The 26464-nt window shown below is 41.6% G+C and overlaps 1 protein-coding gene across 2 annotated transcripts in view; it reads left to right on the top strand.

Annotated features, from left to right (window-relative positions):
- The window catches only part of ak8 (adenylate kinase 8), a 69622-nt gene that overhangs the window by 21080 nt on the left and 22078 nt on the right, over positions 1-26464 (top strand). For both annotated transcript variants that reach the window (XM_038989539.1, XM_038989546.1), the window contains exons 6-11: positions 1196-1277; positions 1412-1483; positions 5437-5637; positions 20205-20336; positions 21105-21194; positions 23596-23737. In XM_038989539.1, coding sequence (XP_038845467.1) covers positions 1196-1277; positions 1412-1483; positions 5437-5637; positions 20205-20336; positions 21105-21194; positions 23596-23737 — 719 coding nt within the window. The remainder of the gene's footprint in view (positions 1-1195; positions 1278-1411; positions 1484-5436; positions 5638-20204; positions 20337-21104; positions 21195-23595; positions 23738-26464) is intronic.

Genomic DNA, 26464 nt, shown 5'->3' with positions numbered 1-26464 from the left:
CAAAGGTTTAATGGGAAAGTAAGTGGGAGGAAGAAGTGCGTGTGTGTGTAATTTAGGTGAAGCGGTGATTAGTGGTTAAAGATCAAAGAGGAAAACAAAGGCGGATTTCAAACAGGCCCGGGAAACTTGGCAACACACCCCATAACTTCTCTGATAATACTGAGATCTATAAATGTTTTCCATAGTTACATATTTATTTGAAGATTATTCATTGAAATAATAATTTGGCCCTAACAAGCACTTGAGAGAACCGGTTTCTTTTTCTCGTCTTTATTTTCCAGTTCCATTGAGCTGTAAGCCCTGGGATTTCGGAGGCTATTAGAGAGAGGTTTTTTTGTGGCTAAGGAATGATATGCATGTTGCCTATTTCTTCTTATGTTTATTTTTATGGCAAATTGGGGGAAGGAACTGGATAATTAGCCACATTTTCAAGGTTTAGGAATTTAACCCACCTATTGAATCACTACTTGAAGTGGCAATTGTTTTCCTCTCCCTGTTTGTACAGATATTTATTCATAGAGCTATTGTCTCTTAAGGTCTGTCAGGGACTTGGTTTAACTGCATTATAAAGAGACCACGTCTAAATCTTTAAACAACCAGCTATTTATCACAGTGAGAGAATGGGACAGTTTAAATGAAGTGATGAATATAAAAAAATAGGCTACTGGATAGAAATAGGGTGGAGTAGAAATGCATTTCATTGTAATCATATTACTGTGTAAGGTCATATGCCATGGTAGAGATGTTTTTAAACATAGTAATTCTATTTCTAAGTAAGTAATTCTATTTCTTTAAATTATTGAGCACAGGGCACAGAGCTAACCTTGTCGTTTAGTCCCACAGAGCTAACCTTGTCGATCAGGCAATGATCATCTCCAGAATCATTTTTGGATTTTTGTGTCATCTCAGGAGAAAAGAAAACCATCCCATCAGAAGAACTATACTTTATAATTTATATAATTATACATATAATAAATAATACATCTGGGGCTGTTTCCTGGACACAGATTAAGCCTAGTCCTGGAAAAAATGTTTGATGTAGATTCTCCACTGAGTTTGCTTTTATAGTCTGGGACTAGGCTTAATCTGTCTTCAGGAAACTGCCCCATCATGTCCTATATGAGAAATCTGTTAGTCTTTTGACCCCAGTTTGAGCCACGTTGTTTAGTGCTTGTGTTGTTTGTTCTGTGTTCAGGGTTGGGTGTTGGAGGGGATACCTCAGACACGAGAGGAGGCCCTGTCCCTACAGGAGGCTGGAGTTGCCCCAAATCATGTTGGTTAGTGCCTCAGTTTACCCCAGTTATACATTTATGTTTGGTTATTTCCATGTTGCGTTTGTGTTTGTACGTGCGTGCATTTGTGTGAGTGTGTGTGTATTGAAGGAACTGTTTATGTGTGTGTTCTCTGTCAGTGTTGCTGGAGGCACCCGATGCAGTACTGATTGAACGGAGTCAGGGCAAGAGAATAGACCCTGTCACAGGAGGTAAGATGACGTGGAGATGGAGAACACTGGAGATGTATTCCAGAGTGCCCGATTCTACCAAGGGGAGGGGGGTGAAAGTGATACAGAGAGACATTCCTTTTTTATAATTCACATCATAACCACAAACCCACATCCATATTGAACCTGGCTTTCAAGGAGCGGGACACTAATCCGGACGCTTATAAGAAATCCCGCTATGCCCTCAGACAAACCATTAAAGTGGCAAAGCGTCAATACAGGACTAAGATTGAATCCTACTACACCGGCTCTGATGCTCGTCGGATGTGGCAGGGCTTGCAAACTGTTACAGACTACCGCGAGTTGCCCAGTGACGCGAGTCTACCAGACGAGCTAAATGCCTTTTATGCCCGCTTTGAGGCAAGCAACACTAAAGTATGCATGAGAGCACCAGCTGTTCCAGACGACTGTGTGACCACGCTCTCCGTAGCCGATGTGAGCAAGACCTTTAAACAGCTCAACACTCACAAGGCCGCAGGGCCAGACGGATTACCAGGATGTGTACTCGGAACATGTGCGGACCAACTGGCAAGTGTCTTAACTGACATTTTCAATCTCTCCCTGACCGAGTCTGTAATACCTACATGTTTCAAACAGACCACCATAGTCCCTGTGCCCAAAAAAGCGAAGGTAACCTGACTAAATGACTACCGCCCTGTAGCACTCAAGTCGGTAGCCATGATGTGCTTTGAAAGGCTGGTCATGACTCACATCAACACCATCATCCCAGAAACCCTAGACTCACTCCAATTTGCATACCGCACCAACAGATCCACAGATGATTCAATCTCACTCCACACTGCCCATTCCCACCTGGACAAAAGGAACACCTATGTGAGAATGCTGTTCGTTGACTACAGCTCAGCGTTCAACACCATAGTGCCCACAAAGCACATCACTAAGCTAAGGACCCTGGGACTAACACCTCCCTCTGCAACTGGATCCTGGACCCCCAGGTGGTAAGGGTAGGCAACAACACATCCTCAACACTGGAGCCCCTCAGGGGTGCGTGCTTAGGTCCTCCTGTACTCCCTGTTCACCCACAACTGCGTGGCCAAGCACGACTCCAACACCATCATTAAGTTTGCTGATGACACAACAGTGGTAGTAGGCCTGATCACTGACAATGATGAGACAGCCTATAGGGAGGAGGTCAGAGACCTGGCAGTGTGGTGCCAGGACAAGAACCTCTCCCCCAATGTGAGCAAGACAAATGAGCTGATAGTGGACTACAAGAAAAGGAGGGCCGAGCACACATCCATTCTCCGCGACGGGGCTGCAGTGGAGTAGGTTGAGAGCTTCAAGTTCCTTGGTGTCCACATCACCAACAAACGTTCATGGTCCAAACACACCAAGACAGTTGTGAAGAGGGCACGACAACAACTTTTCCCCCTCAGGAGACTGAAAAGGTTTGGCATGGGTCCTCAGATCCTCAAAAAGTTCTACAGCTGCACCATCGAGAGCTTCCTGACCAGTTGCATCACCGCCTGGTATGGCAACTGCTCGGTATCCGACTGTAAGGTGCTACAGAGGGTAGTGCGTACGGTCCAGTACATTACTGGGGCCAAGCTTCCTGACATCCAGGACTTATATAATAGGCGGTCAGAGGAAGGCCCTAAAAAATCTCAAAAGACTCCAGTCACCAAAGTCATAGACTTATCTCTGCTACCGCACGGCAAGCGGTACCGGAGCGCCAAGTCTAGGTCCCAAAGGCTCCTTAACAGCTTCTACCCCCAAGCCATAAGACTGCTGAACAATTATTAAAATGGCCACCCGGACTATTTACATTGTTTTTACACTGCTGCTTCTCGCTGTTTATTATCTATGCATAGTCACTTTACCCGAACCTACATGTACAAATTACCTTGACTAACCTATACCCTCGCACATTGACTCAGTACAGTATAGCCTCGTTATTGATATTTTATTGTGTTACTTTTAATTATTTTTTTTACTTTAGTTAATTTAATAAATATTTTCTTAATTCTATTTCTTGAAGTGAAGTGTTGGCCTTGTAAGTAAGCATTTTACTGTAAAGTTTACACCTGTTGTGTTCAGCGCATGTGACAAATAAGATTTGATTTCTTTGAATCCCCACCATAGCTCTCCAGGAGAACAAGTCCTTAGAGTATAGCAAAGCCGTGCTATAATTAACAAAAGTCTCAGCTCCCAATAGGTTGGTTTGTTATGGTGAGGATGTACTCGATCAAAATAATTGCAATCTCTCTTTTCATTGTGCCGACGTCTCATTTTGCTTTTGTCAGTAGAATTACATGCATTGTGCAAATGAGCTCGCAGTTTTTTTCAAAGCTGTCCAAATACTTACACGTTTTATTTTTCACTCATACAGAATTTGTTTGTCAACGTGATGAAATTATTGGTACCTGTGTAAACATTATCAGAATTACTTTATTCGCCTAGTACATTTACAGATACCCAAAATGTGACTGAGTGAATTGTCAAAGTCAATATACAGTAAACATAGAACTCTGGAGTACAGGCTGATGTACAATGAGGATATACAGGTAATTGCCAAAATAATTGCAACACTTGAGTAAATGAGGAATACAAAGTGTATTGAAAGCAGGTGCTTCCACACAGGTGTGGTTCCTGAGTTAATTAAGCAATTAACATCCCATCATGCTTAGGGTCATGTATAAAAATGCTGGGCAGGTCATTATTCTGGCTACCATGGCTATTCCCCCAGAGGATGACAATGCCACCATCCACAGGGCAGGAGTGGTCACTGAATGGTTTGATGAGCATGAAAACGATGTAAACCATATGCCATTGCCGTCTCAGTCACCAGATCTCAACCCAATTGAACACTTTTGGGAGTTTCTGGGGCGGCCACCTCATACAACCTTTTCCACCACCATCAACAAAACACCAAATTATAGAATTTCTCTTGAAAGAATGGTGTCTTGTCCCTCCAATAGAGTACCAGGCACTTGTAGAATCTATGCCAAGGTGCATTGAAGCTGTTCTGGCTCGTGGTGGCCAAACGCCCTATTCATCAAATCAAATTGTATTTTTCACATGTGCCGAATACAACAGGTGTAGACCTTACCGTGAAATGCTTACTTACAAGCCCTTAACCAACAATGCAGTTTTAAGAAAATAGAGTTTAAAAAATATTTCCTAAATAAACTCAATTTAAAAAAAAAAACTAATTTCTCAGAAGAAGAATAGACTGATGAGTTTCAGAAGAAAGTTATTTGTTTTTGGGCATTTTGAGCCTGTAATTGAACCCACAAATGCTGATGCTCCAGATACTCAACTAGTCTAAAGAAGGCCAGTTGTATTGCTTCTTTAATTAGCACAACGGTTTTCAGCTGTGCTAACATAATTGCAAAAGGATTTTCTAATGATCAATTAGCCTTTTAAAATGATAAACTTGAATTTGCTAACACAACGTGCCATTGGAACACAGGAGTGATGGTTGCTGATAATGGGTCTCTATATGCCTATTCCATAAAAAATCAGCCGTTTCCAGCGTCAATAGTCATTTACAATGTTTACACTGTATTTCTGATCAATTTGATGTTATTTTAATGGACAAAAAGATGTGCTTTTCTTTCAAAAACAAGGACATTTCTAAGTGACCCCAAACTTTTGAACGGTAGGCTATATTATCCACTTTATGTTGGTGTTTCCTTTCAAAAAAATTGTGGGGATATTTTACAGTGGGGAGATATCTAGAACATGAAGTCTATGAACAAGAAGAGATAAATAGATCCCAACCTCCCTGTCATGGGGCCATCAGGGCCTGTATTCATAAAGTGTCTCAGGGTAGGAGTGCTAGGTTCAGTCTGCCTTTCAGATCATAGTAAATTTGGTTACATGGATAGGAGAGACCTGAAACTAGATCAGCACTCTTACTCTGAGACACTTGATGAATACATACCCTGATCTTCTCTGTATTACCTGTGTAGATGTGTACCACGTCACGTTCATTTGGCCCGAGGACAAGGAAGTGGTGCAGCGGTTAGAGCGCCTGAAGGCCGTGTCAGAAAAGCAGCTTGTCGCCCAGCTGATGCAGCACCATCGCGAGGTTCACGCCCTTCGCAAGACCTACCGCAACTGCCTGAAGGTCATTGATGCCGACCAACCGCATGTGGACGTATTTGACCAAGGTGAGAAGACCACTCCCAGCTAGTACATTTGGTTCCTTGGAAGTTGTGGGAAAGTATGTTTTTGGATTCACATTGGTTGTGGGAATGAAACCATACGTTTCCTGACCGGTAAAACTATGTTTTTAAAATATTCTGGGAACTTTTATTTTTAGTTTGAAGGGATGTTCTGAGAAAGTTTCACTCTGGTTCCTTGAAAGTGTTCCTGGGAGGTTTCACTAAGACTCTGAGAAGAGAAATGATCGGTTGGGGGCCTCCCGAGTGGCGCAGCGGTCTAAGGCACTGCATCGCAGTGCTAAATGTGTCACTACAGACCCTGGTTCGTTCCCAGGCTGTGTTGCAGCCAGCAGCGACCGGGAGACACATGAGGTGGCGCACAATTGGCCCAGCATTGTCTAGGTTAGGGGAGGGTTTTGCCGGCCAGGATGTCCATGTCCCATTGCGCTCTAGCGACTCCTGTGGCTGGGCGCATGCACGCTGACACGGTCGCCAGTTGCACAGTGTTTCCTCCGACACATTTGTGTGGCTGGGTTCCTGGCTAAGGGAGCAGTGTGTCAAGAAGCAGTGCGGCAGGTCGTGTTTCGGAAGATGCATGGCACTCGACCTGCTCCTCTCCCGAGTCCGTACGGGAGTTGCAGTGATGGAACAAGACTGTAACTACCAATTGGATATCACGAAATTGGAGAGAAAAAGGGGTCAAAAAATAAAAATAGGTTATTTGGAGGTTTTTGTTTCAATAAGATTTTTAGCTTATTTGGGGTTAACTTTTTTTTAACTCCAAGCACAGATTGGACAAATGGAAATAAATGTCCTTAGGCATTAATCATTGTGACACAGCATCAGTGAAATTCAAACTTAGAATCTTCTGTTCTCTATCCATGGAATTAGTTCACTGTGCCACCAGGATGGAGCCAGCATGTCTTGTTTTTTTACATATCATTTTAGTCTCATTTTAGTCTATTCAAACAGACCCCATTTCAAAAGAAACAAGCACTCATTAAGATCAGAGGTGCGTTCAGTTCGATTGAATGTTTGCTACGTTACAGAACGGTTTGTACTGAACGACACGTTTCCCCAAAACATTCTTGTATGTTTTTGAACAGACTTTGAGGTTTGTTTGCTCCCGTTTGGTGGGTGCGTTGAGGTGTGGCTTGAAGCAATGAGTGACGTATTTACAGTGCCTTGAGAAAGAATTCATACCCCTTGACTTATTCCGCAGTTTGTTGTTACAGCCTAAATTCAAAATGGATTAAATAGATGTTTTTGTCACCCATCTACACACAATATCCCATAATGACAAAGTGAAAAATGTTTTTAGATATTTTTGCAAATGTATTGAAAATGAAATACAGAAATCTAATTTACATAAGTGTTCACACCCCTGAGTCAATACTTTGTAGAAACACCTTTGACGGCGTTTACAGCTTTGAGTCATCTTGATTTAGGGATTTTCTCCCATTCTTCCTTACAGATTTTCTCAAGCTCTATTAAGTTAGATAGGGAATGGCGGTGAACAGTAATCTTCAAGTGTTTCCACAGATTTTCAATGGGATTCAAGTCTGTGTTTTGGCTGGGCCATTCAATGACTTTTACATTCTTGTTCTGAAGCCATTCCAGCATTGCTTTGGCTGTATGCTAAGGGTCATTGACCTGTTGGGACTGGTCGTTTGCACTCAAGCAGGTTCTCATCAAGGATTTGCTTGTATTTGGCTCCATTAATTGTTCCTTCTATCCTTACCAGTCTCCCAGTCCCTTCCTAAAAAGCATCCCCATAGCATGATGCTGCCACCACCATGCTTCACGGTAGGGATGATGTTAACCAGGCACAGTTTATCACCCGTCTTTCTCCAGACATAGTGCTTTGCCATTTGGCCAAAGAGTTACTTTTCTTTCTCATCAGACCACAGAGTATTTTGCCTTATCTCAGACTCTTTCCTGTGCATTTTTGCAAACCCCAGGCGTGCTGCCATGTGCCTTTTTCTCAGGAGTGGCTTCCTTCTGACCACTCTCCCATAAAGCCCAGAATGGTGCTGTAGAGACCGTTGTCCTTCTGACAGGTTCTCCCATCTCAGCCAAGGAACTCTGTAGTTCATTCAGAGTGGTCACCTCTCTGACCACGGTCCTTCTTGCCCGGTTGCTCAGTTTGTTCGGACAACCAGCTCTAGGCAGAGTCTGGGTAGTTCCGTATTTCCCAATGTGCTCTTGGAAACTGTCAACACGAGAAATGGTTTTATACCCTTCCCTAGATATATGCCTCACCACAATTCTCTCTCTGAGATCTACGGATAGTTCCTTGGTATAGTTTCTACTCTGACATACACTGTTAACTGTGGGACATTATATAGACAGGTTTGTTTCTTTCTAAATCATGTCCAAACAATTGAATTGGCCACAGGTGGACTCCAATCAAGTTGTACCAAAGGAAATTGGATATACCTGAGCTCAATTTGGAGTGTCATAGCAAATACTTATTTAAATTGGATATTTTTGCATTTTAAATTTCAATACATTTGCTAAAATTTCTAAAAACATGTTAAAGTAATGAAATACCAAGAAAATAATGTTTTTTGTCAAGTTCTATAAATGTGCTGAGAATGTTCCAAAGCCAAGCAACTATCCTGCACCATTCTCAGAAAGTTGTGGGAGGTTGTATGCAAAATAACCATAGGACAACCACGCTCTCACCAAGCTCTAAGAAACACATGGTTCTCAGAACGTTATGTGCTAGCTGGGTTGTATGACTGTAGATTAGAACACCACTCTAAGGGGTCCAACAACAAACATAATGTGTTGTTTTCATTCGCGAACATATGCTACATGTTTCCAATTATCTGTCCTTCCTCCCAAGTGTCCACTTGTTCCTTTCATTTCAAGGAAATGACTGGTGTAAGAAACATGGTGGAAACTCTAGCCCATGCCTTCACCAATCCAATACATTTAGGTTTGTGGGAAGTAGTGAAGGAGTGTATTTATTATTGGGATGAAGGACACAGCCATAAAGGACACACTTCTTTAAAGCAGAAGCAAATACTCACTGACTGACATCACTGTCTCCATATTCCACAGTAGTACACTGAACAAAAATACAAATGCAACATGTAAAGTGTTGGTCCCATGTTTCATGAGCTGAAATTAAAGATGACAGAAATGTTCCATAAAGCATCCAGCTTACAGGTGTGGCATATCAAGAATCTGATTAAACAGCATGTTCATTACACAGGTGCACCTTGTGCCAGAGTTTAATGTTAATTTCTCTACCTTAAGCCGCCTCCAATGTCATTTTAGAGAATTTGGCAGTACATTCTCACAACCACAGACCACGTGTATGGCGTTGTGTGGGCGAGCAGTTTGCTGATGTCAACATTGAACAGAATGCCCCATGGTGGCGGTGGGGTTTTGGTAAGCATAAGCTACGGATAAATGCATTTTCTCGATGGCAATTTGAATGCACAAAAATACTGTGACGAGGTCGTGAGGCCCATTTTGGAGGGGTATCTGTGACCAACAGATGCATATCTGTATTCCCTGTCGTGTGAAATCCATAGATTAGGGCCTAATGCATTTATTTCAATTGACTGATTTCCTCTTGTGAAATGTAACTCAGTAAAATCTTTGAAATTATTGCATTTATATTTTTGTTCAGTATAGTAATGACTTACATAAAGCCCCTCTCTTTGATGCCCCTCTCTACCTGAGACAGTGATTGACGATGGATATGGATGACAGTCTCTCCCATCACGGGCCTCAGAGGCTTTGTTGCACAGCATCAAAGCCTCATCACCATATAATCTCAGGCTGCGTCCCAAATGGCACCCTATTCCCTATATAGTGCACTACTTTTGGCCAGAGCCCATATTGGTAATAGGGTGCTATTTTAGGACACACTCTGTGGGCTGCTGCCCCTCCACGGCTACGCCTTCTGGCGGGATGTCAGGACTGCATTGCAACAGACCCATGGGGAGGTTTTGATTCCCCTCCCTGTCAGCCCAGCTGATGGACAGGGGGTTTGCCTAAGGCTAAGCTACAGGCAAGGGGAGGAGGAGCAGCCGTCGCAGCCTTCAGCCACACCATTAAAGCCATCTGAATACTACCTGTCTGAACATTACACCACTCAACTTGACAAAATAGTTCTGTCATTCTCTCTCTTAAGATTACTTTAGCCCAACCCCTGCAAATGATACACATACAGGTTTTGGAGAGGTACGGGGGTCTGCCACACTGGGTGCCTGTTGTGGGGGGTTAAGTGCTTTGTTCAAGGGCACAAAAGCAGGCAATGTCATCTAGGATTTGATACCAGCAACCCTCCGGTTGCCAGCTCACTTCTCAACAGCTTTTTCCTCTCTGACCCGGGATTTGACTTGGCAATCCTCCAGCCGCTGGCTCACCTCTCTAACCACTAGGCTACCTGCCGCCTCAGGTTTGTTGTGCGAGGCAGGGCAGTGGTGACGGTAGAAGGCTAGAAGCAGGTGCACCATGGCGGATGTGAATTGGGCTTAAACAAGTTTGCATTACTAAAGTGTATATATTTCAATCGGAGTGTCTGGAATCTTACAAAGAAAGCTAACTGATAGATAGTATTGTAACAAAGTTTTTTCTGCAGAGAAAAGTCTTGGGTGGGCCATCTGTAAAAAAGATAATGGATCTATATAATTGTAAATAGATAATCTTGGAGAAGTAACAATCACCCAAATAAAAATTATGCATTCAGGAGTATTAGCTTTAAAATTGTAACATTTTCACTCTGCCCCATGGCAAAATATGTAGAATTGCAGGAAATTTGTTTTCAACTATAATTCAACCATTTCTATATCCATTTTTGGATATATTGTAATGAGAATAGGGGAGGAGCGGGAGTAGACGTGACACATATATTAGTGGTTGAGAGATGCCAAGATTGTGTAAAGCTGTCATCAAGGCAAAGGGTGGCTACTTTGAAGAATCTCAAATATAAAATATTTTTTGAGTTGTTTAGCAATTTTTGGGTTACTACTAGGGTTGCACATTTTGGGGAATATTCAGGGGTGGAAACTTTCCGTGGGGAATATATGGGAATTAATGGAAATATATGCAAACTAATATTAATACCATTTAAATGTAGATGTTTTTTGCATTGGATATATTTACCATATCATATGGAGACAGAAACATAAACCTTTTACCTTATCATAAGTAGACATAATTGCAAATTATTAAATCCTTCCAATAGAAATAACATTTAAAAAAATTGTTACGACTTGATCTTTAATTAAATGAATTGACTTCACATGGGATGATTTCACTGAACAACAAAAGAAAGGGAATATTGAATGAACCCCAATGATCCATCACATCTTCCAAAAACGTTTTCAACATCTGTAAAATGATAGTCTAGAAACTAAAGCTTTGGTTGTCTTCGTCTCAGGCTTCCATCTCTTCTCCCTGGACGTCCTCAATGTCCACCTCTTGAACATCAGACTCTAAGGCCTCATCTTCAATGTCACTTTCCAAACTTGTTGAGGATGGCTCGTTGCCAGGCTCAAAAAGCCTCAAGTTTGCTTGGGTGGCCACCAATTTTTCAACCCTTGTATTGGTCAGCCTGTTGCGTGCTTTGGTGTGTGTGTTCCCAAACAAGGACCAGTTGCGCTCTGAGGCGGCTGATGTTGGTGGGATTTAGAGGATGATGGAGGCAACAGGGGAAAGAGCCTCAGATCCACAAAGTCCTTTCCACCGGGTGGCTGATGAGATATGTTGGCACGACTGCCATGTTGCATCCCAAAGCCCTTGCTTGGAAGTGTACATCGCCAGACTGCCAAGAACCTTGCCCTCATCCAGGCCAAGGTGGCGAGACACGGTAGTGATGACAACATAGGCCTTGTTGATCTCTGCACCAGACAGGATGCTCTTGCCAGCATACTTGGGGTCCAACATGTACGCTTCGGCGTGTATGGGCTTCAGGCAGAAGTCTTCATGCTTTTTGATGTATTTCAGAACTGCAGTTTCCTCTGCTTGGAGCAACAGTGAAGTGGGCAGGGCAGTACGGATTTCTTCTCTTACATCTGCAAGCAGAGTCTGAACATCAGACAATATGGCATTGTCTCCCTCAATCTGTGCAATGGCTACTGCTGTAGGTAAGAGGATCCTCTTGATGGGGCTGTCCATATTGGCAGACTGTGATATGGCCATTTCTTGGAGAGACTCCTTCCCCTCCAGGAGACTGTCAAACATGATGACAACACCACCCCAACAGATGTTGCTGGGCAGCTTCAATGTGGTGTTCATATTCTTCTCACTTTGCTTGGTGAGGTAGATTTCTGTTATAACTTGATGACCCTTCACATACCTAACCATTTCCTTGGCTCTCTTGTAGAGTGTAACCATTGTTTTCAGTGCCATGATGTCCTTGAGGAGCAGATTCAATGCACGAGCAGCACAGCCAATAGGTGTGATGTGAGGTAGGACTCCTCCACTTTAGACCAAGCAGCCTTCATGTTCACAGCATTGTCTGTCACCAGTGCAAATACCTTCTGTGGTCCAAGGTCATTGATGACTGCCTTCAACTCATCTGCAATGTAGAGACCAGTGTGTCTGTTGTCCCTTGTGTCTGTGCTCTTGTAGAATACTGGTTGAGGGGTGGAGATTATCTAATTAATTATTCCCTGCCTACGCACATTCAACCACCCATCAGAGATGATTGCAATACAGTCTGCTTTCTCTATGATTTGCTAGACCTCCACTTGAACTATGATGAGCTCTGCATCCAGCAAATGAGTAGATAAAGCATGTCTGGTTGAAGGGGTGTATGCTGGGCATCATTCAGTAATCTTTTCCAATACACATTGCCTGTGAGCATCATTGGTGAACCAGTTGCATACACAGCTCGAGCAAGACATTCATCAGCATTTCTCTGACTACGTTCCTCCATTGAGTCAAAAAACTTCTGATTCCAGGAGGACCATGAGTTGTTGCTATCGATAAGGTGTCTACTTCTATTCGTGTTGAAAATGATGAATCAGAGGTTGCTCGTTCTGAGCACTGAGGGAACTTTATGCACTTGGCCAGATGATTCTGCATCTTTGTTGCATTCTTCACATATGATTTGGCACAGTATTTGCAAATGTACACAGCTTTTCCTTCTACGTCAGCTGCAGTGAAATGTCTCCACACATCATAGTGTCTGTGGCAATTTCCTGTAAAGATTAGAAAAAAAATTGTAGCAAAAGAACTAATACAATTCCATGTACAGATAAATAGTTAAGCAGTTAGATTAAACAACTCCTTTGTAAGATAAATGTTTTAAAATGAAACATGTATGGAAACAGGTGAATTAACACTCCTCAGTTAGCAGGCTCAAGCAAGCTACAACCCACATGGTAGAAAAACTAACTAGCAGAAATTGTTTAAACACACTTTGCTGTAGGCTACTATTTACTAGTTAACAAAAAATCATGTATGTCATATAAAATATATTCACCCCACCCAGTATTGTAATCAAAACTTACCAGAAAGCATGTAGTCCTTGGCTCAGACAGTGTAGTAGTGTGGGCTCAATAGCATCTCATTAGAGTGCAAGATCTTGACAATCAGCTGTACATGTGGTGGAAGAATGCATTGTCTATGCAGAGGGTTGCAATTCCATTGGATAGTTTAACCAAAATATGCCATAAGACCTAGAATTGCCTTATGTGTATCCCACAAAAAAGGTTCACTGTTATAAGCTAACTTCTTTGATGAATTTAAGCAAAATTCCCCAATTTCCTGGGCTTAACTTCCCATGGAAAATTCCCTGAAAAATGTTGTAAATTTACCGGAAAGTTTCCAACCCTTTTCAACCCTAGTTACTACATGATTCCACATGTCTATTTTATAGTTTTGATGTCCTCACTATTATTCTACAATGTAGAAAATAGTAAAAATAAAGAACAACCCTGGAATGAGTACCCTAACCCTAACCCAAAATATTATTTTATTTTATTTTATTCCAATATTTGTAAATAATGTAATCAAACACTGTATAGCCTCAAAACATATTTAAAACTATAATTTTAACATCATGGATGGTCAGTCCTTGAATCTATACCCCTGTCTATGAATTTGAGAGTTGTTACATTTTTCCAGGCCCATCCCTCAGCTTTTTACCAAAACTGAGGTGGGGTGCTGCTTTGTTATTGTTTCAATTAAGGATTCTAGCTTTAAAACAGCAACATTTTGTTTCCACGCCTCTGCCACTCCCACCACCTAAGCCCCATTTTGATCCTGTGTAAGAATTACACACGTGATCTTTTTTTTAGGTCTCGACTCAGCCTCTCCATCCTGTGTTATTAGTTACAAACCGTCCTCTCTCATTGCCAGAATCAGCCATGTATGGTGTCTTTCCCCAGATCCTCTCTGATTTAGAACCAGGCTTGCGTCCTAAATGGCACCCTATTCCTTTTGATCAGAGCCCAAGTAGTACACTATAATGGGAATAGGGTGCAATTTGGGACGCAGTCCAGGTCTATGATTGCAGATAGAGATTTAGAGGAGTGTATGGGAGGCTATCTGCGTTTACTCTCCCGGGCTGTGTTTTCAGCTTGATAAGTAAATGAAAGGTTTCTGTAATGGCACCATTTATAATTAATCAACTTCTTATTTGCTCAAGTTAAACTGAGGGCATAGAAATGTTTCGAAAATGTCTTTGCAAGTAAGTATTCATACGCTGTGGTTGAAATACCAAATGTGCTAAAACTGTTTCTTTGCATATTGATTATTACGCTAATTAAGATGCATCCTTTTATGATCTGACTGGCTGCCTCAGCCATTCGAAAATATGATGTTTGCCCTATGGACGCTTGTCAGAAGTCAAATCAAATTGTATTTGTCACATGCGCCGAATACAACAGGTGTAGACCTTACAGTGAAATGCTTACTTACAAGCCCTTAACCAACAATGCTTTAACAAGTTAAGAAAAAAATAGAAAATAAAAGTAACAAATAATTAAACAGCATCAGTAAAATAACAAGCGAGGCTATATACAGAGGGTACCGGTACAGAGTCAATGTGCGTGGACACCGGTTAGTTGAGGTAATATGTACATGTAGGTAGAGTTAGAGTGACTATGGATAGATTATAAACAGAGAGTAGCAGCAGCATAAAAGAGGGGTCTGGGTAGCCCTTTGATTAGCTGTTCAGGAGTCTTATGGCTTGGGGGAAGAAGCTGTTAAGAAGCCTTTTGGACCTAGACTTGGCGCTCCGGTACCGCTTGCCGTGCGGTAGCAGAGAGAACAATCTACGACTAGGGTGGCTGGAGTCTTTGACAATTTTTAGGGCTTTCCTCTGACACTGCCTGTTATAGAGGTCCTGGATGGCAGGAAGCTTGGCCCCAGTGACGTACTACGTTCTGTAGTGCCTTGCGGTCGGAGGCAGATCAGTTGCCATACCAGGCAGTGATACAACCAGTCAGGATGCTCTTGATGGTGCAGCTGTAGAACCTTTTGAGGATCTGAGGACCCAAATCCTTTGTCTCCTGAGGGGAAATAGGCTTTGTCGTGCCCTCTTCACGACTGTCTTAGTGTGTTTGGACCATGATAGTTTGTTGATGATGTTGACACCAAGGAACTTGAAGCCTTCAACCTGTTCCACTACAGCCCCATCAATGAGAATGGGGGCGTGCTCAGTCCTCTTTTTCTTGTAGTCCACAATCATCTCCTTTGTCTTGATCACCTTGAGGGAGAGGTTGTTGTCCTGGCTTCACACGGCCAGGTCTCTGACCTCTGACCTCCTTCCTATATGCTGTCTCGTCGTTATGTCATCGGCAAACTTGATGATGGTGTTGGAGTGGTGCCTGGCCATGCAGTCATGAGTGAATAGGGAGTACAGGAGGGAACTGAGCACGCACCCCTGAGGGGCCCCTGTGTTGAGGATCAGCGTGGTGGATGTGTTGTTTCCTACCCTTACCACCTGGGGGCGGCCCATCAGGAAGTCCAGGATCCAGTTTGCAGAGGGAGGTGTTTAGTCCCAGGGTCCTTAGCTTATTGATGAGCTTTGAGGGCACTATGGTGTTGAACGCTGAGCTGTAGTCAATGAATAGCATTCTCACATAGGTGTTCATTTTGTCCAGGTGGGAAAGGGCAGTGTTGAGTGCATTAGAGATTGTATCATCTGTTGGGGGCGGTATGCAAATTGGAGTGGGTCTAGGGTTTCTGGGATAATGGTGTTGATGTGAGCCATGACCAACCTTTCAAAGCATTTCATGTCTACAGACGTGAGTGCACTATGTAGTAAATATATTTTGTTGCATATTAGAGGCCTAGAGTGATTAGTTCCAATTAGCTTGTTGTTAATTGCAGCGTGTTAAATGCAAGGCCTATCATTTTGACGAACAGTATTGTTGTAGTTCGACCCAAATGTAAACAGCTGTTCGCTTCCTCTTGAGTGTCACACTTCAAACAAATACTCCCCTGGAACCAAGGGAGGGAGGGAGGGAGGGAGGGAGAGAGAGAGGGAGCGTTGGAGAGAGAGTGACTCAATTTATTGATCACCTCCTTTAAATTCAGATTAGCCCGCTGGCTCGCTCTTTATTACTCCATGGGAGAGAATAGGGCTTTAAACAATCCCCAGCCAGCCCCAATGCACTGGGATACCCTCTGCATGTTAACAACTGGCTTATGAGATCATACATGACAGTGCAAGTAAGCTAACAGAGTTATTGTAAAGCACAAGAGATTTCGCTTTTATTTATTTTTTATGGTTTAGTGTTTATTTTGTATTGGGGAAATAATATTTTGAAGTAATGTTAGTTTGACTTTGCCAATGTTAGTTAGATAGGTTTAGATATATTTGATGTTTATAGTGTAAATAATGTCATACCTATTTTATATAGAAATGTGCACGAGTGATCCCTCATCATTAAGACAAAACCAGGATCATACTTTGGGAATTAGATGTAATTTATAACTATCTTTGCAGATTCATTCTTGGATGCCATTATAAGACACGTCTTTGCAAAATGTATGAATCACTATATTGGCTGTCACTCCCAAACAGAAGACAACTCCATTGGTAACAATTACATTTTAGAATGTATCTACTTATATGTCCCTGTATATAACTATACAAGACTCACAGTATTCCTTTCTATAACAGCAGCAATGACATATTCCAAGTGTACATCGTGAAGTTGGATTAAGATCTTTCAGATACAAAGGCCCAATTGACTGCAATAATTGACTTATAGAAATCAGGGCATTAATCACAGTGGCTTTAAGAAAGCACTTCTTCAAATGTGAAAAATAACTGTGTTTTTAACTATTTACGAACATCGCCATGATGAGATATTTGTAAATATGTATGTACAGTGTGGTCTGAAATTATTGACACCCTTTATGAAGATGAGCAATAATGACTATATAAAATAATTAATTCAAATACTGAGCTATATTGTATGCTCATAAAATGGGGAATTCTATTTTATAGTAATACAATTGCTCAAAGAAAGAGATTTTGTTTAACAAGTAATGTATTTTTCTCAAAGGTAGGGGTCACAAGATTCTTATAAATAAAGTAATTAAAAGATGTATTAGTTTAGTATTTGGTTCCCATATTCCTAGCATGCAATGACTACATCAAGATTGTGACTCTATAAACTTGTTGTATGCATTTGCAGTTTGTTTTGGTTGTGTTTCAGATTATTTTATGCCCAATAGAAATTAATGGTAAATAATGTTATGTTTTTTGTTTTTTTGGGAGTCTTTTTTTATTGTAAATAAGAATAGAATATGTTTCTAAACATGATCATGCCCCCAAGATATGCTGACCTCCCCTGTTATTGTTAATGGTGGGAGGTTAACATGTCTTTTGCGTATGATGTTTGACCCTCTGTAACTTTCTCACTCATCATTATTCACGGTTCATTCAGGATTATCCGTAATCATGGTAGCATCCACATTAATGTAAGTGTTTAGGAACACATTCTGTTCTTATTTATAATAAAAGTGACTCCAAAATGACTCAATACATTATTTACCATAAATGTATATTAGGCACAAAATAATATGAAACACAACCAAAACAAACTGCAAATGCATCCTACAAGTTTTTAGAGTCACAAGCTTGATATAGTCATTGCATGCTAGGAATATGGGACCAAATACTAAACTTTTGACTACTTTATTTATAACAATCTTTAGGGGTGTCAATACTTTTGACCCCTACCTTTTGTGAAAAAAAGTATTACTTGTTAAACAAAATCTCTTTCTCTGAGCAATTGTATTAGTATAAAATAGTAGAATTCCCCCTTTTTTTGTTGCATACAATATAGCTCTGTATTTGAATTATTCATTTTATAGGGTGTTAATAATTTCTGGACCCCACTGTATTTTATTAGTGGAATTAGTAGTTGTTTTATTAGCTGTAGGCCTATTAGTAGTTGTACAACAACAGTTCTTGCTGTTAATGTAAGTTTTTGATATTTATTATTATTGTTTTATTGTTATTATTATTATTAGACATTATTCTTGTTACTAAGTATTGTCTGTTAATTTGGGGGTTTATTTGGACACTTTTGAAAACAAGATGGTGCATCTCAAGAGATTTCATCCTGCCAATGTTTTAATAAATAAGTGTAAATGAACCCATGGTCTAGCTATTCCTCTATCAAGATAGATAGCCTTTGGTAAAAAGTTCTTATCAATGCTTTTGCTACAATAACATTGAAATTGCAACACACTAGAGACGAACAGAATTTAGCTGTAGTTTATATATTATCAATAGGAATGAACTGATATACTTGTTAACCATCCCTTACAACTTTAACACAGTTTCCAAGGTAACATATGCTTACTAGTTAAATGTTTAACTTAAAATAAAATACTTATGTGAATCCCCTCATTACAGAATCTACCACAAAGGACCAAGCAAACATTTTCAACATCTAGTTTTGATTTACATTTGGTTGAGTTGTGAACTAACGTGATTTCAACATGAAAGCAAAAATATATATATTTACCATGTCATTGGATTTAGATTAAAAGTTGGGTGAAAAAAACAATGAAATTCCAAAACGTGAAGGACTTTTTTCAAATCCAATCAGTTTTCCACATTGATTCAATGTCATCACATTGCCCTTTCCCACCTGGACAAAAGGAACACCTATGTGAGAATGCTATTCATTGACTACAGCTCAGCGTTCAACACCATAGTGCCCTCAAAGCTCATCAATAAGCTAAGAACCCTGGGACTAAACACCTCCCTCTGCAACTGGATCCTGGACTTCCTGACGGGCCGCCCCCAGATGGCAAGGGTAGGAAACAACACATCCGACACGCTGATCCTCAACACAGGGGCCCCTCAGACTTTCGGTGTGCTCAGTCCCCTCCTGTACTCCCGGTTCACTCATGACTGCATGGCCAGGCACGACTCCAACCCCATCATTTAAGTTTGCCGATAACACAACAGTGGTAGGCCTGATCACTGACAACGATGAGACAGCGTATAGGGAGGAGGTCAGAGACCTCTCGGTGTGGTGCCAGGACAACAACCTCTCCCTCAATGTGATCAAGACAAAGGAGATGATTGTGGACTACAGGAAAAAGAGAATCGAACACGCCCCTATTCTCACCGACGGGGATGCAGTGGAGCAGGTTGAGAGCTTTAAGTTCCTTGGTGTCCACATCACCAACAAACTAACATGGTCCAAGCACACCAAGACAGTCGTGAAGAGGGCACGACAAAACCTATCCCCCCCCCCAGGAGACTGTAAAGATTTGGCATGGGTCCTTAGATCCTCAAAAGGTTCTACAGCTGCTCCATCGAGAGCATCCTGACTGGTTGCATCACTGCCTGGTATGGCAACTGCTCGGCCTCCGACCGCAAGGCACTACAGAGAGAGGGTAGTGCGAACTGCCCAGTACATCACTGGGGCCAAGCTTCCTGCCATCCAGGACCTCTATACCAGGAGGTGTCAGAGGAAGGCCCTAAAAATTGTCAGACTCCAGCCACCCTAATCATAGACTGTTCTCTCTGCTACATCACGGCAAGCTGTACTGGACGCCATGTCTAGGTCCAAAAGGCTTCTTAACAGCTTCTACCCCCAAGCCATAAGACTCCTGAACATCTCGTCAAATGGCTACCCAGACTATTCGTATTGCCCCCCCCCCCCCTCTTTACACCACTGCTACTCTCTGTCATCTATGCCTAGTCATTTTAATAACTCTACCTACATGTACATACTACCTCAACTAATCGGTGCCCCCGCACATTGACTCTGTATCGGTACCCCCCTGTATATAGTCTCGCTATTGTTATTTTACTGCTGCTCTTTAATTACTTGTTACTTTTATCTCTTCTTCTTATCCATATTTTTTGAAACTGCATTGTTGGTTAGGGGCTCGTAAGTAAGCATTTCACTGTAAGGTCTACCTACACCTGTTGTATTCGGCGCATGTGACTAATAAAATTTGATAAGATTTTGATTTTTTTTTTATTGGTTGAAATGATGTGGAAACAACGTTGATAATGACATACCTGGACCACCTCTTGAGATCATGTGTTAAATTAGGTGAAAAGGAGAACTGGATTGCCACTTTAATGCTGTGGTTGTTGTCTCCTCCCACAGTGCTGACGTACATTCTTTCGCGGCACTGTTCTGTGGCCCCTCACACCCCCAGGGTCCTCCTCTTTGGGCCCCCTGGCTCAGGCAAGAGTCTGCTGGCGAAACTTATCTCTCAGAAATACAACATTGTCAATCGTAAGTTTTCACCCAGAACAGTACTTCACTGTCCCTCTCAATGTGTTCCCCATACTATTGCCTTTACCTGGCTCTACAGAATACTCATTGATTGAATTTGTACTATGGTTATGGCGTTAAATTCAAAATTGGTTTTAGAAGTACTTCTTATGATACAACTTTTGAATGTTATTTCGACAAAGTATATTTTGCCATGTTCTCTAGAGTTGGCACAGAAACTGACAGAATGTGGTTATATTAAGTGCAGTTTTCCTGTTTGAATGCAGTTTATAACAGAATGCGGTAATCCAATATTGACTCCCAGTTTGCAAACCAGAGAAATGATTTAATGCTCTAGATTTATGGCTGAAGTGCTGGAGTATAGAGCCAAAATTAAAATTGTATCTTCACTGTCCAAATACATATGGTGAGGACTGTATGTACAGTATATGATATATATTTGTTTAGACACAAACATGATTCAAATGTTCTGTTTTGACATGGAGTCTTATGTCACTGCCATTTTTTTGCACAGACTTTCATTTTCCATCCTCCATCTCCTTGTTTACTGTGTATGGCTGCATCCCAAATGCAAGCTATTCCTATTTAGTGCACTACTTTTGACCAAGACCGCTCTAGGGAATAGGGTGCTGTTTGGGACGCAGCCTACAGGAACTGTCATTTTTCCTATTCTGTTTATTCCCTGTCTGAAAGGTTACATTGTGTATTCTGTTTATTTCAACATGAATGTCTCCCCTTTCTTGTCCCGACTCTCCACTTCTCTTGTAGTTTGCTGCGGTGAGCTTCTGGAGGCGGTTTCTGCAGACGCGACCAATATGGGAGAACTCATTAAACCTTACTTGGAATCTGGACAGCAAGGTACACAGCTAGTCATACAAGAGGGTGCACTCATACACACGTGCTCACACACACACCTGCACACACACACACCTTTGTGGCCATACAATTTACCTGGTTCCTCCTTCAATTAGTTGCTTTTAGCATCAGAGCCTGCATGTAAACAGTGTTACAGGGGGGAGTAAAAATTGATGTGTCCCTGTATCCCTGCCCTTGCAATAGTAATGAACAGCTCTGGAATGGCTAGAGTCGTTTGCCCAAAATAATTAGATTAGCTCGGGCTACTCATCATCAGACAATTCTCTGATGTGAATAATAACTAAGGAGACATTCTCTAGTACTACATTTCCAATTAGTTCAAATCAGGTTTTCATCTGGGTTGTGTGTCTCATCTTGATTGGAAAAAGATACATATTTCAGTCAGTTTTTTACATTTAATTGTTTTGCTACTTGGAATAACATCCTGTGGAAAATAATATTAGACGTGATATAAGGCGTTTGCCATTTAGCTGGGGATACTGCTCCACTCTAGAGAGTGTATGTGGCTGCCAAAGCGTGCCAATCACTGCAGTGCCCAGGGCTTGTGTCTGGGCCACTCGCCTTGAGCAACTTTTTATTAATTGAATAAACATCCCCCGGGGAGTGGGCTCCATGCAGATGTGTGTCGAGATTGTGCCTCTAATGCATACTGAGTTCAAGCCTAATGAAGGCCTTGGCTCGCACACTTATCCCTCGCTCGCACGCACGCACAAACACACATTTGCACATACACATGCATAGGCTACACATACACAAACACACAGGCTTAATCTGGGTCTGGGACAATGACCCATAGAGTCCATTTGCAACTATTTACGACCAGAAGAACCACTGCTGGCCACAGTGGGAACCAACTCACATTCTTATTGTTACCAATGTACATATTGGAGTGAAGAATATGCATGTTAATTGTTGTGTTCAACTTCTTGTATTTTGTTGAACTGGGCTTTATGTTATCCAGTGAGAGAAGGTGGCTTTTGCCATTTGAAGACATCTCTTTCTCCCTAACCCTCCCTACATCACTCTCCCTCTCTGTGACAGTGAGGATTGCAGGGAAAGGAGCTTGCTTAAATCATTTACAAGTTGATTAATAGACTCACTGGGGTATAATTAGGGTAGGGAGAGATTGTGGCTAGTGTAACCAGTCCAGTGCTTTAGGGATTTGGAGAGCCACCATTAAGGAAGTAGAAAATAGGAAATAGTGTTATGGAGGAGTGGAAGGAAAGGAGGGAGTGGAAACGAAGGGAGAAGAAGAAACATTTTCAGGCTGCCTGATGTTTGAAGATGTTTCTGCAGGAGGGAGAAGCTCAGATTGTTTGTTGTAGAAATTGGACATTTCAATCCATCAACTTACATTTTTCTCAGGCTTCATGGTCCCCTTGGGTTTTGCTCTTATTTTTTCTCAAAGAATATAATTATATTTGTATTACCTACCCCCCTTTTCATTTTCTGCTATTTTATCTCTAACTTTCGCACATACTTTCCTTCTCCCACCTCCACCCACTGTTTTTCTTCTCTTGTTAAAAGCCACTTATTCACCTTACTTTTGGAATGCCATCATCAACATAAATAAATAAATAATAATTCACTTATGCTGCAGCTAGCTGATTTCAGAGTGAAAGGTGTGTGGAGTGTCTTCAAGAAATGTAAACATGAATTTGTCTGATTCCAACGTAATTATTTTGTAGCCGGATACATTCCTCCTTGATTCATTCCTCATTGATTTAGAAGAAAATGCATGTGGTGATAAAATCCTGTCTCTGAAGATATAGCCTACACTTAATAGGCATGTTTATTTTTGGAAACGAGAGATTTCTGGCTCAAGGTGCAATAAGTGTGGTGGAAAAAACAAGACCAAATAGAAAGTACAGAGGGGGATAAGTTATACCAGACAAGTTAACATAAAGGTTGATACCCATTTTTTTTGGGGGGGGGGGGGATTTGCATCACAAGCCTTGTCAGAAAGGAAGAGCACATGTATAATAATCCTCTGGACCCAATCTGCTGATATGATCATAACGCCAGGAATTAGACTAATCAATGAATTTCTAAATGAAAAGATGATTAAAGAGTAGGCTATAGTGTTTATTCAGGAAATTCCTGAAGAATCCACAAAAACAAAAGTAATGAGAGAAATATGTTCATTGTGAATACGTCCGTTTACCATGTGTAAACTATGGAATGTGACTGAACACATTGATAGATGCAGTATAAGCAATGGTTCTATCACATCTTCCACCAATCCAGGCATGTCAGAACAGGGATCTATCTGTCAGATGTCTGATCAGGAAGGATGCATTCTTAAAGTCTTCTTAAGAATTCTGAAAGAACAAGACCAGAGTCTCTAAGGGAGTGTGTTATGTGTGTCCCTGTGTTTCCTTAGTGCCTGATAGTATGGTGCTGCAGATCCTGACAGAGCGTCTCAGCAGGCTGGACTGTACCACACGGGGCTGGGTGCTGCATGGCTTCCCCAGAGACCTGGAGCAGGCAGAGAAACTCCAGGAGTCCAACTTCATCCCCAGCAGGTAGGCCTATTTACCTCTAGCTCTGGTCCAGGGCGTTAATGCTCGTTCCTCTACTAACGCCTCTAGTTGCATAGGCCACACGATGGGACCCAAGCTAATTTACCTCTAGATCCCCTAGAGCAGTGGTTGCCAAACTTTTTATAGTCCCTTTAAACATTCAACCTCCAGCTGTGTACCCCCTCTAGCACCTGGGTCAGCGCACTCTCAAATGTTGTTTTTTTACCATCATTGTAAGCCTGCCACACCCACACTATAAGAATGAGTGTGAGTTTGTCACAACCCAGCTCGTGGGAAGTGACACATTTCTCTTATAGGACCAGGGCACAAATAATAATAATCAATAATTTTGCTCTTTATTTAGCCATCTTACATATACAACTTTATTTGTTAATCTAAAATTGTGAATAACTCACCACAGTTTAATGAGAAGGGTGTACTTGAAAGGATGCACATAACTCTGCAATGTTGGAAGGTATTGGAGAGAGTCTCCGTCTTAAATCATTTTCCACACACAGTCTGTGCCTGTTTTTAGTTTTCATGCTAGTGAGGGCCGAGAATCCACTCTCACATAAGTACGTGGTTGCAAAGGGCATCAGTGTCTTAACAGCGTGATTTTCCAAGGCAGGATACTCTGAGCGCAGCCCAATCTAGAAATCTGGCAGTGGCTTCTGATTAAATAAAATTTTCACAGAACCGCTTGTTGCAATTTTGATGAGGCTCTCTTGTTCAGATATTGGTAAGTGGACTGGAGGCAGGGCATGAAAGGGATAATGAATCCAGTTGATTGTGTCATCCGTTTCGGAAAGTACCTACGTAATTGCGCACCCAACTCACTCAGGTGCTTCGCTATATCACATTTGACATTGTCCGTAAGCTTGAGTTCATTTGCACACAAAAAATCATACAATGATGAAAAGACCTGTGTGTTGTCCTTGTTTTTGCAAACAGAGAAGAGCTCCAACTTCTTAATCATAGCCTCAATTTTGTCCCGCACATTGAATATAATTGCGAAGAGTCCTTGTAATCCTAGATTCAGATCATTCAGGTGAGAAAAACATCAGCCAGATAGGCCAGTCGTGTGAGAAACTCGTCATCATGCAAGCGGTCAGACAAGTGAAAATTATGGTCAGTAAAGAAAACTTTAAGCTCGTCTCTCAATTTAAAAAAACCTGTCAATACTTTGCCTCTTGATAACCAGCGGACTTTTGTATGTTGTAAAAGTGTTACATGGTCGCTGCCCATACCATTGCATAGTGCAGAAAATACATGAGAGTTCAGGGGCCTTGCTTTAACAAAGTTAACCATTTTCACTGTCGTGTCTAAAATGTCTTTCAAGGGGTCAGGCATTCCTTTTGCAGCAAGAGCCTCTCAGTGGATGCTGCAGTGCACCCAAGTGGCATCGGGAGCAACTGCTTGCATGCGTGTTACTACTCCACTATGTCTCCCTGTCATGGCTTTTGCACCATCAGTACAGATACCAACACATCTTGACCACCAAAGTCCATTTGATGTCACAAAGCTGTCCAGTACTTTAAAAATATCCTCTCCTGTTGTCCTGGTTTCCATTGGTTTGCAGAAGAGGGTGTCTTCCTTAATTGATCCCCCATAGACGTAACAGACATATAACAGGATCTGTTGACTCATCCAGCTGTAATGCATATAATTCACTGGCTTGTATGCGAAGCAGTAATTGTTGAAATAATACATTTGAAAATAAGCCACGGCAGTTTTTTGAGTGAGAATTAAGACGACTTTCGAGTAGTAAGACTTGTATAAAATCAACAGGTAACATTAAAAGAAGGGGCTAGAAGCATCTTATATGGTGAGCTACCAAGTGGCCAGGACAGGCAAGCCCCATACTATTGTGGAGGACTTAGGTCCAACGTCCCTGTCTGTTGTTCAGTGCTTTCCCGCATAAGGGGGCAGTAGCTCTTCGGGTGCATCAGATTCACAACTGTCAGTGTCCATGCTAGCTGGGCTAACAACAAATGTAGAATTACTGATGTTAGCATTGGATGTGCTCGTGAAAGCAGAACAACTTGTGTCGACAGGTGTTACTACCAGCAGTACTACCAGTAGAGCTGGTATGTGTCTCTATGGACGCGGGACTTACTTTTTTTAACCATTCATCCATTTTCAAGCAAACAGAATGAGCAGCAGCTACGTTTGGCTACATACGGACCTTTAGTGGATTTCCCGCGAGAGAGTAACGGTTAATGTGATTGGATGTTAATTATTTGACTAGGCCACCTGCATTTGACTTTGTTGTTATTTCGCTGAACACTAGATGGCTTAATTTTATTTTTGGCAGTGAAATGAGGCTACTCAGGCGAGAGAAAAACCTCACCCAAATGTATAGCCCCATTGGAAAATATAAATGTTTGAAAATGTGAGAGAAAAAAAATCCTTCTAAATATACACTGCTCAAAAAAATAAAGGGAACACTAAAATAACACATCCTAGATCTGAATGAATGAAATATTCTTATGAAATACTTTTTTCTTTACATAGTTGAATGTGCTGACAACAAAATCACACAAAAATTATCAATGGAAATCAAATTTATCAACCCATGGAGGTCTGGATTTGGAGTCACACTCAAAATTAAACATTACAGGCTGATCCAACTTTGATGTAATGTCCATAAAACAAGTCAAAATGAGGCTCAGTAGTGTGTGTGGCCTCCACGTGCATGTATGACCTCCATACAACGCCTGGGCATGCTCC

Source organism: Salvelinus namaycush, chromosome 1 (genome assembly GCF_016432855.1).
Source record: "Salvelinus namaycush isolate Seneca chromosome 1, SaNama_1.0, whole genome shotgun sequence".
NCBI classification, from domain to species: Eukaryota; Metazoa; Chordata; class Actinopteri; order Salmoniformes; family Salmonidae; genus Salvelinus; species Salvelinus namaycush.
The sequence above is the reverse complement of the archived record's forward strand: the minus strand, read 5'-3'. Positions and strand labels throughout refer to the sequence as shown.